Raw genomic sequence first — 15,433 nt, 5'->3', positions numbered from 1 at the left:
ATGTTTCTATGACAACGATAACTTGACAGTTGCAAAAAAGATACAATTAATCAGAATCAGCATCAATCATAAAACTATATCTGATGTTTTCACCTCTTTGTTTTTCCTACCACCCTTGCTTACTTTTAGGGGCCATTATTTATTGTCACAGCTTTATTCACCCGCTGACTCAACAAGTGGGTGCTGTGGTCAACAAAATGGTTGACCCCAATGTAACCAACTATGTCTTAGGGTTAGCATGGCTACTCACCGCAGTGTAAGCAACAAGGAACACAAAGTCACACTGCACCCCCACCATGGGTTGATGTTCGAGTGTTTATGCCAGCGACCAGCCCTGGAGACAAATTTGCCAATCATCCCACTAACAAAAATAAATCAGGGCCCCTAGGAGTCTGGGCTATTGTGGCAGTTGCCTCCTTCACCCCAGTTGTTAATACAAAACATATTATACAAAGTATAAATAAATGAAAACTGCCAGACAGCTGGTGGACAGTTTTGAGCTATATAAAGCACTTTGTAAGCACTGGTTTCAATTGTTGCTATACAAATACACTTTATTCATGTTTAAATTGCTCTTGACCATGAGTGGCACAGAGACAACATAATTGGCCTAACAGAAATGGAGGGTGGCATTGTGGAAATAGTCCATCCCATTTAAAACTGTATTTGGACCCTTACACTTTCCAGGCTTAACATGCAGAAGCACTTAGGTAAAAGCTCTGAGGAGAAGGATAGGCCCAAATGGGATTAAATAGGCAGAAAAGGTCCACAAAACAGTAAAGGTCACTAAAAGCAGGAAGGTAGACACGGTTGGAACTATAAATAGGAAGTACTTTTCTAAAGTTAAAATGCAAAGCAGAAGGTCTGGGGCAGACATGTGGACTCGACTCACATGCTTGGCCTCGAGTCAGACTTGAGTCATGATTTTAATGACTTCAGACCTGACTTGATCAAATTCGGCATGACTTGCGACTCGACTTGGACTTGAATACTATTAACTCGAGACTTGACTCGGACTTTGCCTCTTTTACTTATAATGACTTGACATGTCTCGAGTCAAAAATTAAATTTCCTGATCATGGACATCCTTCCCTGCAATGCAAACTTGCGAAGTCCCGAAGACCGTAAAGAGCGAAAGCCGAGCAATGCAATCATGTGGTGGATTTTGGCCTTTTTGGATTGGATCAGGGACTTAACCAACGTGATTGGATAATCCCCGGCTTTCCCCTCATTAATATCCACGATTTTCCAGGATTTCACCTACAGAAAAGATGCAATTGCGCCGCGGAAGGGAAGTCTAGTCGAGAGCTGTCCGTCCGGTCTGCATGAAAAAACAACCTTCTCATTGCTGTGGCACAGGCTAGTTCTCTCTCTCTCTCTCTCTCTCTCTCTCTCACACACACACACTGCTGAAGGGAAGTCTAGTCGAGAGCTAGTCCGTCCGGTCTGCATGAAAAAACAACCTTCTCATTGCTGTGGCACAGGCTAGTTCTCTCTCTCTCTCTCTCTCTCTCTCTCTCTCTCTCTCTCTCTCACACACATACACACTGCTTTCAGACATCCACACAGCTCATATGCCTCACTGGTCAAGGCGCTTTACTAACTTTATGGTCGCATTGGTGCCTTCCGTGCTAATACAATTGAAACCCAATATTCACTCTCACTTCTTCTCTAAGATACTTTGAAGGTCTTAGGGTGCGTGTGTATATCGTAAAAGATTTCAATACAGAAACATTGAACATATTTCAATCTGTATCTATAAAATGAGACTGTAGATTAGATTGATATGTTGAAATAATAATCGATAGTCTAATAATTGCAATATTAAGTGAAGAGTACATGATGACTTCTTCAGGACTTGAAAAAGATCAGGACTTGGACTTGGACTCGACTTGGCTTTGATGTGACTCGGACTTGGACTCGACTTACCCTTCTCTATCTTTACTTGGGACTTGACTTGGACTTGATTGCTAAGACTTGGGACTGACTTGTGACTTGCCAAACAGTGACTTGGTCCCAACTCTGGTCTGGGGAATAACTAAATACTACAGGGTAAAGACATGTTTTCATGAGATGAGTGTCCAATGAACATGTTGGTAAGCAAGAGCAATTGCCGGGACGTAACTAGCCCACTTACAGTATGAGGGCTAATGATTGGCATTGCTAAAGATGATTGGTTCTTCCTCTCTCTTTTGATTTGTGAACAATTTCATGACAAGGGACGAGGGGGATGGCGGTGATCTCCAAATATTTCCCACACAGTGATGGCACCGAGCTGGCTGTAAACCCTGACACTAACCCAATCTGCTTACCCTAATCGTTTAGATCAGACCTGCCCACTTTGACACAATTGAATTATCCCGTGTTTGTTGCCAAAAGTGTGATTAGTGGGCTAATATTCAAAACATGGGGTTACCAGTTCAATCCCATCCACTCAAAGTGTCCTGCAGTATTTAAATATATTCTTTGAATAAAAGCATCACATTAACATCTAATCTCACTATCCTTCCTGGAGCCGACATGGAACATGTTAAAGGTCCACTATTATGCAAAATGCACTTTTTGATGTCTTTTATAATTAAATATGTGTCCCCGGTGTGTAAGGAGACTCACAAAGTGTCAGAAAATACAACCCTCTCTCTTTTCCTCCTTACCCACATCTCTAAAAATGGGGGTACAAACGAGCCGTTCCAGACTTGCTGCCAATATGACGTCATAATTGAAATGTGGGCTGGCTTTACATCGAACTCCTGGCAACGTCCTGCCCACGTGACACGTCCCAACCTATCGTCCGCAATATACAGTCGCAAGCCGAATCCCCTCTGCAGCACCTGTGTGTGTGTGTGTGTGTGTGTGTGTGTGTGTGTGTGTGTGTGTGTGTGTGTGTGTGTGTGTGTGTGTGTGTGTGTGTGTGTGTGTGTGTGTGTGTGCGTGTTCAGCAGGATGTCTGCAGGACGGACTTAGAGTTGTTTTATATAATACATATAATGTCTCTGTTCTAGTGGTAAATACTGAGAAGTGTTTCAGAAATACTTAATCACCGCAGCGGCAACTGAGTACCTCCGTTAGAAAATTCTCTCTTCAGACAGAGAGCTGCATGCGCTCCAAAGGGGCGTGGCCAGTTTCAGCTCAGCTCAAATTTAAAGTGACATTCACAGAATCAGCACTTCAGGAACAGTGCTGAAATAGAGGGGTATGAGGCATGCTACAATGGGTGATCTGTTTGGTATTTTGAACAAAACACTTCACAGACAAGTTTTGTATAGATATTACCCTACAATATATTGTTGAAATATAGCATAATAGGAGACCTTTAACTCAGACATGGTATCTCAAATGTATTTAATTGTGTGTGTTGTGGACATGATGGCTCGCAACATTATCAAGTATTGATTAGGCTCCAGTTATTCAAACTTGATGCAACTCAACAATATGTCATGTTGATGGTGCTTTTTATTTATGTTTCTTTCTGGGGGGCTTTTTACAACAGATTGTTTATGTGTGTAGTCAAAGGAATGAACTTGTGCGAGCGTGCTCTAGTTTCTTGATGCATGTCTCTGTGTGTTATTGTAATAATGCACATTTTTGACTCGGGGGCTTGAAATGTGCATTAGTGTGTCATTTGCCGGATGTTAACATTCTGTGTGTGTGTACTGTATTGTCATCTGTGAGTTTGATGCTTTGACATAACAGCTAGATAGACACAAAGAGACAGTAGTTTAAAGACTGAGTGTGCGTGTGTTGTGTTAGTGTTGAGTGCTGTCACATTCCCTTCCTTGTTAAAGCTAATAAATTGGCACTAACAGATGCAGGAGCTGCCGTCAGCTGCTCCTGGCTTGTTAGCATGTCAGTCTGCGTGGCTAATGTAGCATAAAGCCCAGCAGTAGTGTTCTCATTAATCAATAGTACTTTTCTCTTGATAGTTAAGAGTGCATTTATGATTACAACAGTCCACAGCTTAGCAGTAAGTAGAGAGACTGTCAGTATTGATCAATGTTATCAACTGGTTGGACCCTCATTGTGATGTCTGGGGTCAAACTATGACAGGCGCAAGGGCCCAAGTCTTCATGGTACCCAAAGTAAAATGTGCACAGGGACCCACTGCTGGAGGCCTGGCCCCAAAGTGTTCCATTCTTTTTCAAATGTGTTTGTTTGAAGTGGGAGTGGCACCAAAGGAAGTAGCATACTATTACTAATCTCAGGGATAGGTTGGCAGTACTCATGTATGTTTGTAATCAGGAAGACTTCACATGCCTGATGGAATGGATCAGTTCCAATAATGTGTTAAGCCTGGTCATTTATTTCTGCAACAAACAAAAGTTCTTGCAGTGTTCGACACTTGAAATATGATTGCTGCTATATTTCTGATCTAGAAACAATTTGAGATCCACAAACCAAGTGAAGGTACTACGTCTAGGTGCACTTATACGGAAGTATGGTTGACTTCCTTTGTGTTTTTGGTTGATCTTTAGCTGGAAATATATTCTAGTAATTAGATAGGGGCTCTGATATAAATCAAAATGATCCATACGGTTGTTTTTTCTTTTACTCAGAACGGTTTTACTCCTCTTGTGAAATCACGTTGGGTTAAATTGCATTCATGCACTTCCTTCTGTTTATCTTGTACATCTTAAGGTAAACAAGTAACCTAGACATTCTTCCTCCTCTTTTAGTTTCTCGAGTTGTTCCCTTGAGAATCCCATCAGTGTTCTGGTTCTGCCCTTTGATATCCTTCTTGTTGGATGTGTCAGATATACCGAAAAGTCGTCCAGCTGTTTTCAGATGCTTAGCCCACTACAGCTTTGTCAGTGTGGTAAACAGTAGTTGCCTGAGCTCCTGATACTTTCTGTAAGGGTGAACTCAGACAGCCTGGAAAAGAAACTAATTGTCACCGCTTGGCACAATATTCTTCTATGAATCATTACCTAGAACTAAAGACCATAAGCAAGGGTTAGAATTTAGATTGGCCATAACAGCAATACAGCTGATGCAGCAAAAATTCACCTGTCGCTCTCACATACCATCTCACCTTTAACCCCAAAGGCAACTTAAACTACTTTACTGAGAACTGTGACTCGCTCCCCACTAAAAAATCAGCTGGTTTTAGGCAGATAAGCATGGCCTTGATTGCAAACAGTCAATGTGGATTGTAACTGTAGGTTATGGTGTGTTCAAGGGATAATGCACAGCAATATAAAAAATATTAACATTTAAAAAGCCTCCAGATCATAAAAGGGTTTGCATGACTGCAATTTTTGCAGTGGATTAGGTAACATTTGCCTCCTCTACTAAATATATGTATTTTCAAATACTTCTAAGACAAAGTCTTCTATTATTAAAAAATGCTCTCAGTATCTACTACATAATGTATATACAGTTGTGTGTGTTAAACAACATTGTAGATTTATCTGTATTGTACCGTACAGGTTCCTGAACCGGCCAAAATGTACCACCTTTTAAATGAAGACATATCCGTAATTCTCTCTCCCATTTTTAAAGCCCTCTTTTTAATTTGAGAAGGGAGGTAGACATGTCACCACCTAACTGTCCGTCAGGGCCATAACAACATGATGTTGTGACCTTCGGAATACTTAATATTCACTTTGAATAATACCTCAGCATTGTATTGGTATCTCCTTCTGTTAGTTGCTCTCCCTTCTCTCATTACATGTAATTAGAACAAACTATCGTGTCCGACACCCACAACTAATTACCATGTCACTTTGCTCATTTGGCTTACTGGCACCTCAGTGTGTGTGTGTCTGTGAGTCTGTGTCTCTTTTCTAATTGTTTCCTCCTGTGTTTTCTGTCTCAGGTCTGATAACCACAACTTCAAGAAAACTGGACCGTGAACAACAAACAGAACATGTTTTAGAGGTGAGCAAATTGTGACGTGATGTGAGTCTGTGCATGCACTACATTTAACGACTTCGATATCTTTTTTTGTTACTGACCAATGGTGTAGTGCTGCCAGAGCGCACAGGAAGATCCTTCCGGGATTTTTTTTGACATGCTGAAGTCAACTGTCCTGGCGCTTATTGTTCAGAGAAGAAGAAAAAGATAGCCCTTGATGGTGGTAGGAGCAGTGTGCTGCCGTATGTACAGCACCCGGGGAGCAGTGTAGGGAATGGTGCCTTGCTCAGGGACACCTCTGTAGCACTTGGTTTTCCCTGGACTTGATCGGGTGACCTTTCAGTTCCCAAGCAAATTCCCCAAGCTGTGCCCAGAGTAAAAAATATCGGAAGGAGGCTATTATGCCCCCTGTCGACGGAAGTCTTGTTGATCAAAAAGCGGAATATGAAGCGATAATCATGCATCTGATGTGTTTCCGAGTGGTTATAATGAAGCAGCTTGCTGTCATTTTAACCAGATCTGAATGATGCGTAATGGCTCTGCACGCTGGCATGGCACTTCTCGGAGGTGGCAGGTTCATCGTTCCTTTTTCCTTCAAATGCTGCAGGGATCTCATGAAATGGCGCTTGTTATTCTAGAAAACAGCTGTGGGCAGCCGGTTCTCCAAGGAAACAAACTCATCCAGTCAGTGATCAATGCAAACTGGTTTACTGATGTTCCTGCTGTGTCGATTCTGGCCGGAGAGTATTAAGTGATGCATGCGTCATAGACGCTCTTTCATATTGAAACAAATAGCCCTACGAAACTGGTACTGCCACAATATATCCTATATGATGTCATAAATTGAAAGTTGGCATCGAATTGCGGTCAGACTTGCAGTCATCTTGACCTATTCTCTGATGTGGCAGTTAAAGATTTGACCAAATTTGTGTCGTTATTTATGTTAGGTTATGTTTTCATGTTCATTATCCAATATTTTGTACATGCAAGTTCATTTATGCATGCGTGACCTTTAACATTTCACAAAAGTCTTCAAGTCACAATGAGTTAACGACAAACAGCCCCTCCCCCCTAATCCTGAGGCTGCCATGATTTAGATGAGAACAAATAGGCTTTCCTATCTTCTGTACTCGTCTAGAAATACACAACCACACACACACACACACACACACACACACACACACACACACACACACACACACACACACACACACACACACACACACACACACACACACACACACACACACACACACACACACACACACACACACACACACACCCGCAGTTCCCTCTGCTCCTCTGCTCCTGACGGTCCTCAGTGAGGTTTGCATTAGCTCGGTAATAGAGCTGGTCTGAAAACGGTGTGCGTGCGGTGGTCTCTGTTAGACAATAATGGGAACCTGTCTCCACTCTGCTACGGCGTGATTAGAGATAAATTGCGACACTGGCTTTCACATGACTCATAGAATCCAGTCTGTGCGCTTGTATTGTGCATGCTGTGTCTTTCAGCGTTTCTGGGCTGTGAGCGAACTGGGGACAAGCGACATAAACATGGTATACTGTATTGCGCTTTTGATCTTGCCTGGTTCTTGTTCCACATTGATGAACGAAAAGGACTTAGCTGGGCAAAAACCTGAGATTATTTCAAGCTAACCTGACAGGTTAGGTTTGGAAGCACCGAGCACTTATCTTCATAGTGTCTTTTTCTGGCAGAAAGGGAGAGCCTCCTCGCCTGAATATGCGAAAAAAAGCTCAGCATAAGCAGCAACATCCAGTGTCTGCCTGGCAGATCTTGCCTTTATCTACCTATTTGGGATACTTTAAATTAGTTTGACATGAGAGGTTGTTTGAGCTATGTTTTGATGTATATTATTGAATAGTTAAACATTTAGTTTAGTAGGTTTATGCTTTTATTTTGATGGAATCTTAGGGCCCTCGGTGATTAGGGCACCTGGTGTAATTGTAAGTATTGGAGACATGTGGTGGAGGGAGAAGAGCACTAGTATGTACATCGTTTTTTACCAGGGTAATTCAGGCTACAAGAAAAGCCACAGGGAAAATAAGTGGACAAAGGGAGATTCTTGTCTGGATTTGCATCCTTGCCCTATGTAAGATTCACTAACTCAGCGGCCATGTTATTTTAAATTGCTGATCTGTTTTATTTCTATATGATTTTGGCCGCTACAGTGGTCATATTATGATCGGAAGGTCAGTGGTTCAATTCCTGGTTCAATTCAATTCCAGTCCCTTGTAGTCAATATCAATCAAAGTGTATTTATATAGCCAAATATCACACATTTTACATTTGACTTTGACAGTGGACTTTACAGTTTGTAAAGAATATGAATACAAATATGACACCCTCTGTCCTTGGACCCTCACATCGTACAAGGACAATCTTCCTAATATGTGGATGTATCCTTAAGCAAGATACTGTACTACCAGTTGCTCCCGATGGAATGGCTACAGTGTGTGAATGTTAGTCCCCCTGACCAGGTGGCACATTGTATGGTAGCCTCTGCCTTTTTATGAATGTGTGTAAATGGGCGAATGCTGACTTGTAAACGTATAAGCTCTTTGAGAGGTCGTAAAGAGTGGGAAAGCACTATATAAATGCAGTCCATTTACCAATTGCCCTTACACTTTGTATGAAGGAGCATGTCAGGGCTCAGTCTGACAGCCGTGGAGAGAGGTCGATGATCTTGTGCGGCGATAAAAGCTCAACACTCATTGGCAGCAACATCCAGTGACCAGCAACCAGTCTGCTTCCACAAACAAGTTTCTCGGGCTGTGTTATGATAGTTTCCCTCTAAAAGACAAAGTGTCTTGTAAAATTTCTTCCGTGACTTCACCTGCATTTTTCTGGAAAGATCATGCAAAAACGGTGATGCTTTTGGAAAACAAGACGCAGGTGTACTCTCTTTCTCGAGGCAGCAGCATGCGACGCCATGTGCTCTCACCCATTGGAAACAATAGTAAAAAGTCGCTGGCGCTCAGATAAAGATGCTTTGTGGAAACAGGCTCTGACAGAGGCTTCAGGCACTTTTTTGGTATTGGTATATAAGGACGCTGATCACGGCAATACCACGTCATTATCTTTTTCAGTCATTTAAATTTATTTTCTAACTCACTGCAGCTCCTGATTCCTTTGCCTGAAGCTTATTTTGATACGATACGCAGCAGACTTAGCGGGAACTTGCAAATATTTCTTCTTCTTTCACCACTTGATTTTCTTTCTGGCGCTGTCACTACTGTTGGAGTTCTCAGAGGCTGAGCATGAAGCTGTGTAATGAAACATTGATTTGGCTCTTTCAGCTGAAACTGGGTAACAATAACGAATGGATTTAATGCCTGTTTTGTCTTGACTGCAGTCAAGTGCGTTGCCGTCAATTATCTGTGTTGATTTCATTTTATCTTTTGATTAATAAATTGAAAACTCATTCTGGCTCTGGTTTTTCAGGGTCTCTGAAGTTGCTATTTTAAGGAGCTGACACTCTGAATACATTTTATCGAGTGAAGGGCATCACTTGTTTATGTAATACATCAGACACATTGATGTATACACACACACGCACACACACTACCGTAGTGCTGAGTGCTTTTAAAGAATGACCTGTCTATATCTTACTCAGTCTTCCTCCTCCTTTCTCCTGTTTCTTATGATTATGTTTTCTCCGCCTGCTTTTCCTTCTATTGTCAGAAATCTTGCGAGCCAGGTTGGGGATAACTCTTTCTTCACAATCACTGCAGTTCCTCATGTCTGGCATTTTCTAAAATGACAGATGGTATTCGTAAATGAAGCCAGCCATGAGCACAGGGGAAATGAACTGCTGCTGCGTCGTGAATCAGTGACAAGCTGCAAAGTGATTGCACTTCGAGCAAAATGAATATAAATTTAGGACAAAGACAAACAGCCCGCTTTGTCGCTTTCATTGGCTAGCTCCGCCTCTCAGAGATCACCTTCTTTATCATTTCAGAAGAACAAAAGCAGAAAGAGAAGTAGCTGTCTAAACATAGGAAGACATACAGTTTCATCAGACACTGACACACAACAGCAGCAAATAGAGTAACACACACAGGTGCTGTTGGTACTTATATATCAGATTGCACTTTATTGACATTGCACAAGTACTGGGAAATTTAGATCAGAATCAGAATACCTTTATTGGTCCCACAGAGGGGAATATTACTCACTGTTATCATCTAACCAGAAGTGCAGAAGAAGTAAAACTATATTTCTACCTAATGTTGTAAAATCTCTGCGTAACACACAGTTGTGGGGCTTCAAATTAGCAAAACATGTGAAGTGCTAATTTATTCATATGTATCCTAAATTAGATATGATATAAAAAGAGCTGAATGATGGAACGAATATAGTACATGTACTCAAGCACTGTACTTTCATTTTTCATGGACTAAGTATTTGCAATGTTTTCTACTTTAAACTTCCACTCCGCAACATTTAGGAAGCCAATATTGTATTTTTTTTCACTCTACTGCATTTAATAAAAAAAACAATGACACATAATTATATGTTATCCAGCAGCAGGCTACAGAATAATTCAAATGATCTCCACGAGCACCAGCTGTTATAGAGACATGAATGCCATTATCCATAATCAGTAATAATAATCCAGAAATGTAATATATATGATTTTGAAATGGGCCAATACTTTAGTAAGAGTTTGAATGCTGGACTTTTGCTTGTAACAAGTATTTTTAAAACATAATATTGCTTCTTTTTTTAAATATAAGATCTTCCAGATGTTTTTAGTATATATTGTTTACTTTTTAGTACACAACTTTATATTGTTTTATTTATTTACGGTTTTATAGGTTTTAACTTATATTATTTAACAGTGTTATTAGTGACATTTCCTTTAAAGTAGGTCTTTTAATCCTTTCATTTTTTATCCTCTATTATAATTATCAATACATTGTCATTAATTTATTGTGTATTTGTTTATTTTATAGGTTTTTTAGATGTTGTTGTATCAATTTATTTTGCCTTTTGTCTTCATTTATTTATTTGAGAGGGATCAGTATCTGTTTTATTGTTTTTATTATCATCCTTGTGTCTTAACACTTTGAAACACTATTTTATGTTGTTATGCTGTTCAAAAAAAGTCTTAACATCTGACCTGAGGTGAATTTGTTCTTGTTGGTTTTAGTTTGTGCACCTGCTGTATGAAAAGTGCTATATAAATAAAGCTTTATTTGTATTATTATTATTATTATTATTATTATTATTATTATTATTATTATTATTATTATTATTATTAACATTGAATTTATTTTGTGTTAAAGTTCTAGATAACATTTCCTTCAATTTACCCTTTGAAACTCCAAAGTCTGAAATAACCACCACCTAGCTTTCACTGTACCTTCAGATGGTCCAAGGTCAAAATGTGTGTAAGTGATAGAAGAGCATTTAAAAGCACCATTAAGGCCTCTGTTAGTTTAGTCTTTCAGAGGCCATATCTAATCCCTGAATTGAAACACATTCCCTGCCTGTGTGTTTGTTCTGAATCTCTCACTGCCCCCACAGGTGTTGGTGTCAGACGGCGGCCCCAGTGCCAGACAGAGCACCGTGTGGGTGATGGTTCAGGTCGTGGATGAAAACGACAACAAGCCCACATTTCCGGAGAAGGTCTACCAGGTGAAACTCCCAGAGAGAGAGCGGAGAAAGAAGGGCGAGGCCATCTATCGGGTGTTTGCCTACGACCGCGACGAAGGGCCCAACAGCGACCTCTCCTACAGCATCGTGGACGGAAACGAGGACGGGAAGTTCTTCATCGACCCCAAGACTGCAGTCGTGTCTTCCCGCAAGGCTTTTTCTGCAGGGAACTACGACATCCTGACTGTAAGACAACCTTTATCAGTTATGGACAAAATGTCAGCTACTGTATATTAAGAACAAAAGTATCAGTATTGTGGTTATGATCTCATTGCACCTAAGCAGACTTTTTCAGAACTATAATCATAAGCATCAGAATACTTGAGTTATCCCAGTGGAAAAGGTGTTTTCGCAATGATTGCTGATGATTAAAAAATGTGAAATTAAAAATAATAAATATAAACTCGAGAAGTTGTGCAAAACAAGAAATGCCCAAGTAAAATGTCCAATAAAAGATGAAATAAAATAGATTAAAAATATTTCTGTTGAGCAGTTTAAATAGATTTAATTTGTAGAGATGTTGACACATATTTATTTGTTTTCTCAATACATGCTTTTCTCTATCATTGACTCTTTACTTTACTTACTATCTCTCCTCCCCGCTGTCCAGATCAAAGCGACGGACAACGGGCGTCCTCAGAGATCCTCCACAGCTCGCCTGCACATCGAGTGGATCCGTCGCACTACCCCCCTGGCGCTCCCGTTGCTCTTCGACGAGCAGTTCTACAATTTCACCATCATGGAGAACGACAAGGTGGCAGAGATTGTGGGCGTGGTCTCCCTGCAGCAGAGCTCCGCCCCCTTGTGGTTTGACATCACAGGTAAACACCCCCCCTGTAGGCGAGGGTGATCCTCTTATCAGCCAGTGGAGAGCTGTGCGTAGTGTGAGTTAGGGCATGGTGTGTGTTGATGTGTGTTTGAGGTGCAGCTCAGATACTCTGGCCTTGCTGCATGATCTGTTATGCTCTGCCCATTTCAGTCGCCATGGTGACAGCTTCTCCAGTTGTCCGGTCATGATATGGATTTGAAATCAGGATGGAACTAAAATATATCTTCATGTGATCCTGAATCTATTTTTGAAGGGATGTTCCCTTTAAGGGATTTCGTCTTATTCATAAGTGTATTACTATGACTTATTTAGTTCCCTTCATAATGTCCCTGCTTAGAGAACACACTGGCTCTCGATACATTCAGACACATCGTAAAGCCACTGTGACATTCCCCCTTTAAATGGGGAAATGCCCAACATGGCGCTCTTAAATCCTTTGAATCCGTCAAAGTTCACTTTCACCCACTTGAAAAGGCTTAACAAGATTATGTCATGCCCAGTGCGCTAAGCTCAAGTTCTTACGCATTATGTATGGTGACGATTCTGGATTTGTAAAAGTGATTAAAGAATTCTAATAATCAGTACTTTTGATTATAATTACATTAGTTTCTTTTTAACGCCAATATGTACACAGAGTTCCCCAGCCCTGATGCATGCACCGAGGGCTCATCAACAGTAAGGACTGCAGTTCCCACAATGCACCATCCGTTTTTCCTTTTGTTGTCACTGAGCAGTGACGGTGGGTGTGTATCCAGCTGGAGATACCTTCTGGCTCGTGCTTCTGGCTCTCCATTGCGCTATCTTTCTTTTTTTTCTCATCATGTCTCTGTCCATCCCTCTGTCCTTCTTCACTTTAACCAGTATTAATGAGGCCAGTCTCAGCAGGACACAGAGTGCATAATTCCTCTGTGTGCAAAAGCAACAATGCAATATGCAGTGTGAAATTGTAAGTATTAATATGAAAGAAATGCTTATGTATACATTTGTATTCATGGATAGTAAATACATTCAATTAAATCCTTAATATTACTGTTTTAAATGTGGTTAGTAAGCACATTTATGAATAATGTAAGGCTTACATATGCACATCTATATAAGTGCAGTTTTAAGGCGTTGAAGAGCAACAGCATAATAGATGCATTGATATTTTCATCATGATCCTGTGTCAGTCATGTGGTGCGTGTGTTGTGTAAAAGCCCAAAGAAAAAACAATATATTACATTAATACAATAAATAATTAAACGTATAATTTAATATTTTGCTTAAACATTTCTAAAAATGACTACACTATGTTAAATCTTTTGTTGAGTTGTGTTCTTACGTGCTTACCAATGTTTCCATCCATGTCTCATAGCTAGGGTAATATGATATTTTAATCAAAGTACCATTATTTTGGTTTCATTGCGTTCCCACTACCTGGCCTCGTCCCCTTTTGTGTATGCTTACTTGTCATAAATGGCATTTCCTTTCTGACCACTGGTCGTTTTTACTTCTCATTTTAACCAGATAAAGGATTTCAGTCAACGAATGTTTGGATCTGAAGTTAATGTTCGCCTTTAGCTCGTAGCCACTCAGTTCCGGGGAAACACTGAAAACAGACCCAAACAGGTTGATTGTGATATACAGTATAAAGAGTTTCTACCATTGGTCAGTAAGATAAATATAATAACATTGGATTATTTTCTTTGAGAAGAAATTGTTAAATGTCCTTAGGGTTCTTGATTTAAGACTTGATTTTAAAATTATCCTGAGTGAAGTAAAACCATCAGAAAAATGCTAATTCATTCTGAATTGGCTGAAATGACAGATTTCCCTAATACGACATACTTCACTGTGTTTTTTCTGTAGAATTCATCCTATGTAGCATTAATTAGATAGAGGTTCACCTTCTCAGTCCGTCTCCTCATCTCCTCTGCTCACCTTCTCCTCCTCCTCCTCCTGTCCCTCTCCCTCGGGCCTGTCTGCCTCCCTGTCTCACCTTCTCTTTCCTCTTTCTCCTCAATGCTTCATGCCTGGAAGGTCCCAGGTCTTTTCGTGAGATGTTCTATATTCTGCAGAGCGCTTGTGGCAGGAACTGTTCCTCAGAAGGTATCTCGTTTCCTATTTCCTCTTCCCCTGTTAGCTGTCCTCTTTTTACTTCCTGTCCTTGTTTTCCGCCTTTCTTTTCCTTTTACTTGTCCTTTTTTTTCGGCACCCATCACCTCCCGTGCTTCCCATTGGTGCTGCTGACATATTGAGTAGATGATGTGTGTGTGTGTGTGTGTGTGTGTGTGTGTGTGTGTGTGTGTGTGTGTGTGTGTGTGTGTGTGTGTGTGTGTGTGTGTGTGTGTGTGTGTGTGTGTGTGTGTGTGTGTGTGTGTGTGTGTGTTTATGTGTGTGCGTGTGTGTGTGTGTGTGTGTGTGTGTGTGTGTGTGTGTGTGTGTGTGTGTGTGTGTGTGTGTGTGTGTGTGTGTGTTTGACATTAATGGACTACATTGAAGCCACGGTTCATTGGTGGGATGAATGTTTAGTAAAAAGGTATCACAACCTTTTTATCTGCTCCCATGGTAACAACCACCAGGGTTACCTGGGTGACAGCTCTGTCTAATGACCTGCTGTTAGCAGCACCTGTACACACACTCCTTATGGAATTAATGCATGCCTTCATGCAGCACTTTATAAAGGCAGGTTCACAGGGGCACACTAATCTCCCACTCTCTGCTGACCCATTAGCTTAACTAATGGCTGCAATCCACTGTTGGGCAGCAGGTTTGGGACTGAAGAAGACAACACACCTCCAGCATCCAACACACAGCGCTTAAACCCCATCGTCAGCTGAAGCACCCATCCGTTTAATCCACACCAACTCTGAGATATGTGCGCAGATGGTACTCTGCTGACCCTAGTAAAAAGAAAAGTAAAATAAAAAATACGGGGAAGTGGAGTGTAAGAAAATGCAGAGAAGTTGTGTCTTGTCAGATTCCGAGTGGTGTGTTAGATTTGTATGCGTATCTCTTCTGTAAGACTGATAAACAACAAATGCTTTAAAAAGTTGGTGTTGTCCTCAGGATGGCTAGAGAGAAAGAGGAAG

At 40.8% G+C, this 15,433-nt stretch overlaps 1 protein-coding gene across 1 annotated transcript in view; it reads left to right on the top strand.

Annotated features, from left to right (window-relative positions):
* The window catches only part of fat3a (FAT atypical cadherin 3a), a 98,076-nt gene that overhangs the window by 29,546 nt on the left and 53,097 nt on the right, over nt 1-15,433 (top strand). Inside the window, exons 3-5 of the mRNA XM_063907609.1 lie at nt 5,816-5,877; nt 11,405-11,719; nt 12,144-12,354. Of these exons, the coding sequence (XP_063763679.1) occupies nt 5,816-5,877; nt 11,405-11,719; nt 12,144-12,354 (588 nt within the window). The remainder of the gene's footprint in view (nt 1-5,815; nt 5,878-11,404; nt 11,720-12,143; nt 12,355-15,433) is intronic.

The sequence above is a fragment of the Eleginops maclovinus genome, chromosome 18 (genome assembly GCF_036324505.1).
Source record: "Eleginops maclovinus isolate JMC-PN-2008 ecotype Puerto Natales chromosome 18, JC_Emac_rtc_rv5, whole genome shotgun sequence".
Classification (NCBI taxonomy): domain Eukaryota; kingdom Metazoa; phylum Chordata; class Actinopteri; order Perciformes; family Eleginopidae; genus Eleginops; species Eleginops maclovinus.
The sequence above is the reverse complement of the archived record's forward strand: the minus strand, read 5'-3'. Positions and strand labels throughout refer to the sequence as shown.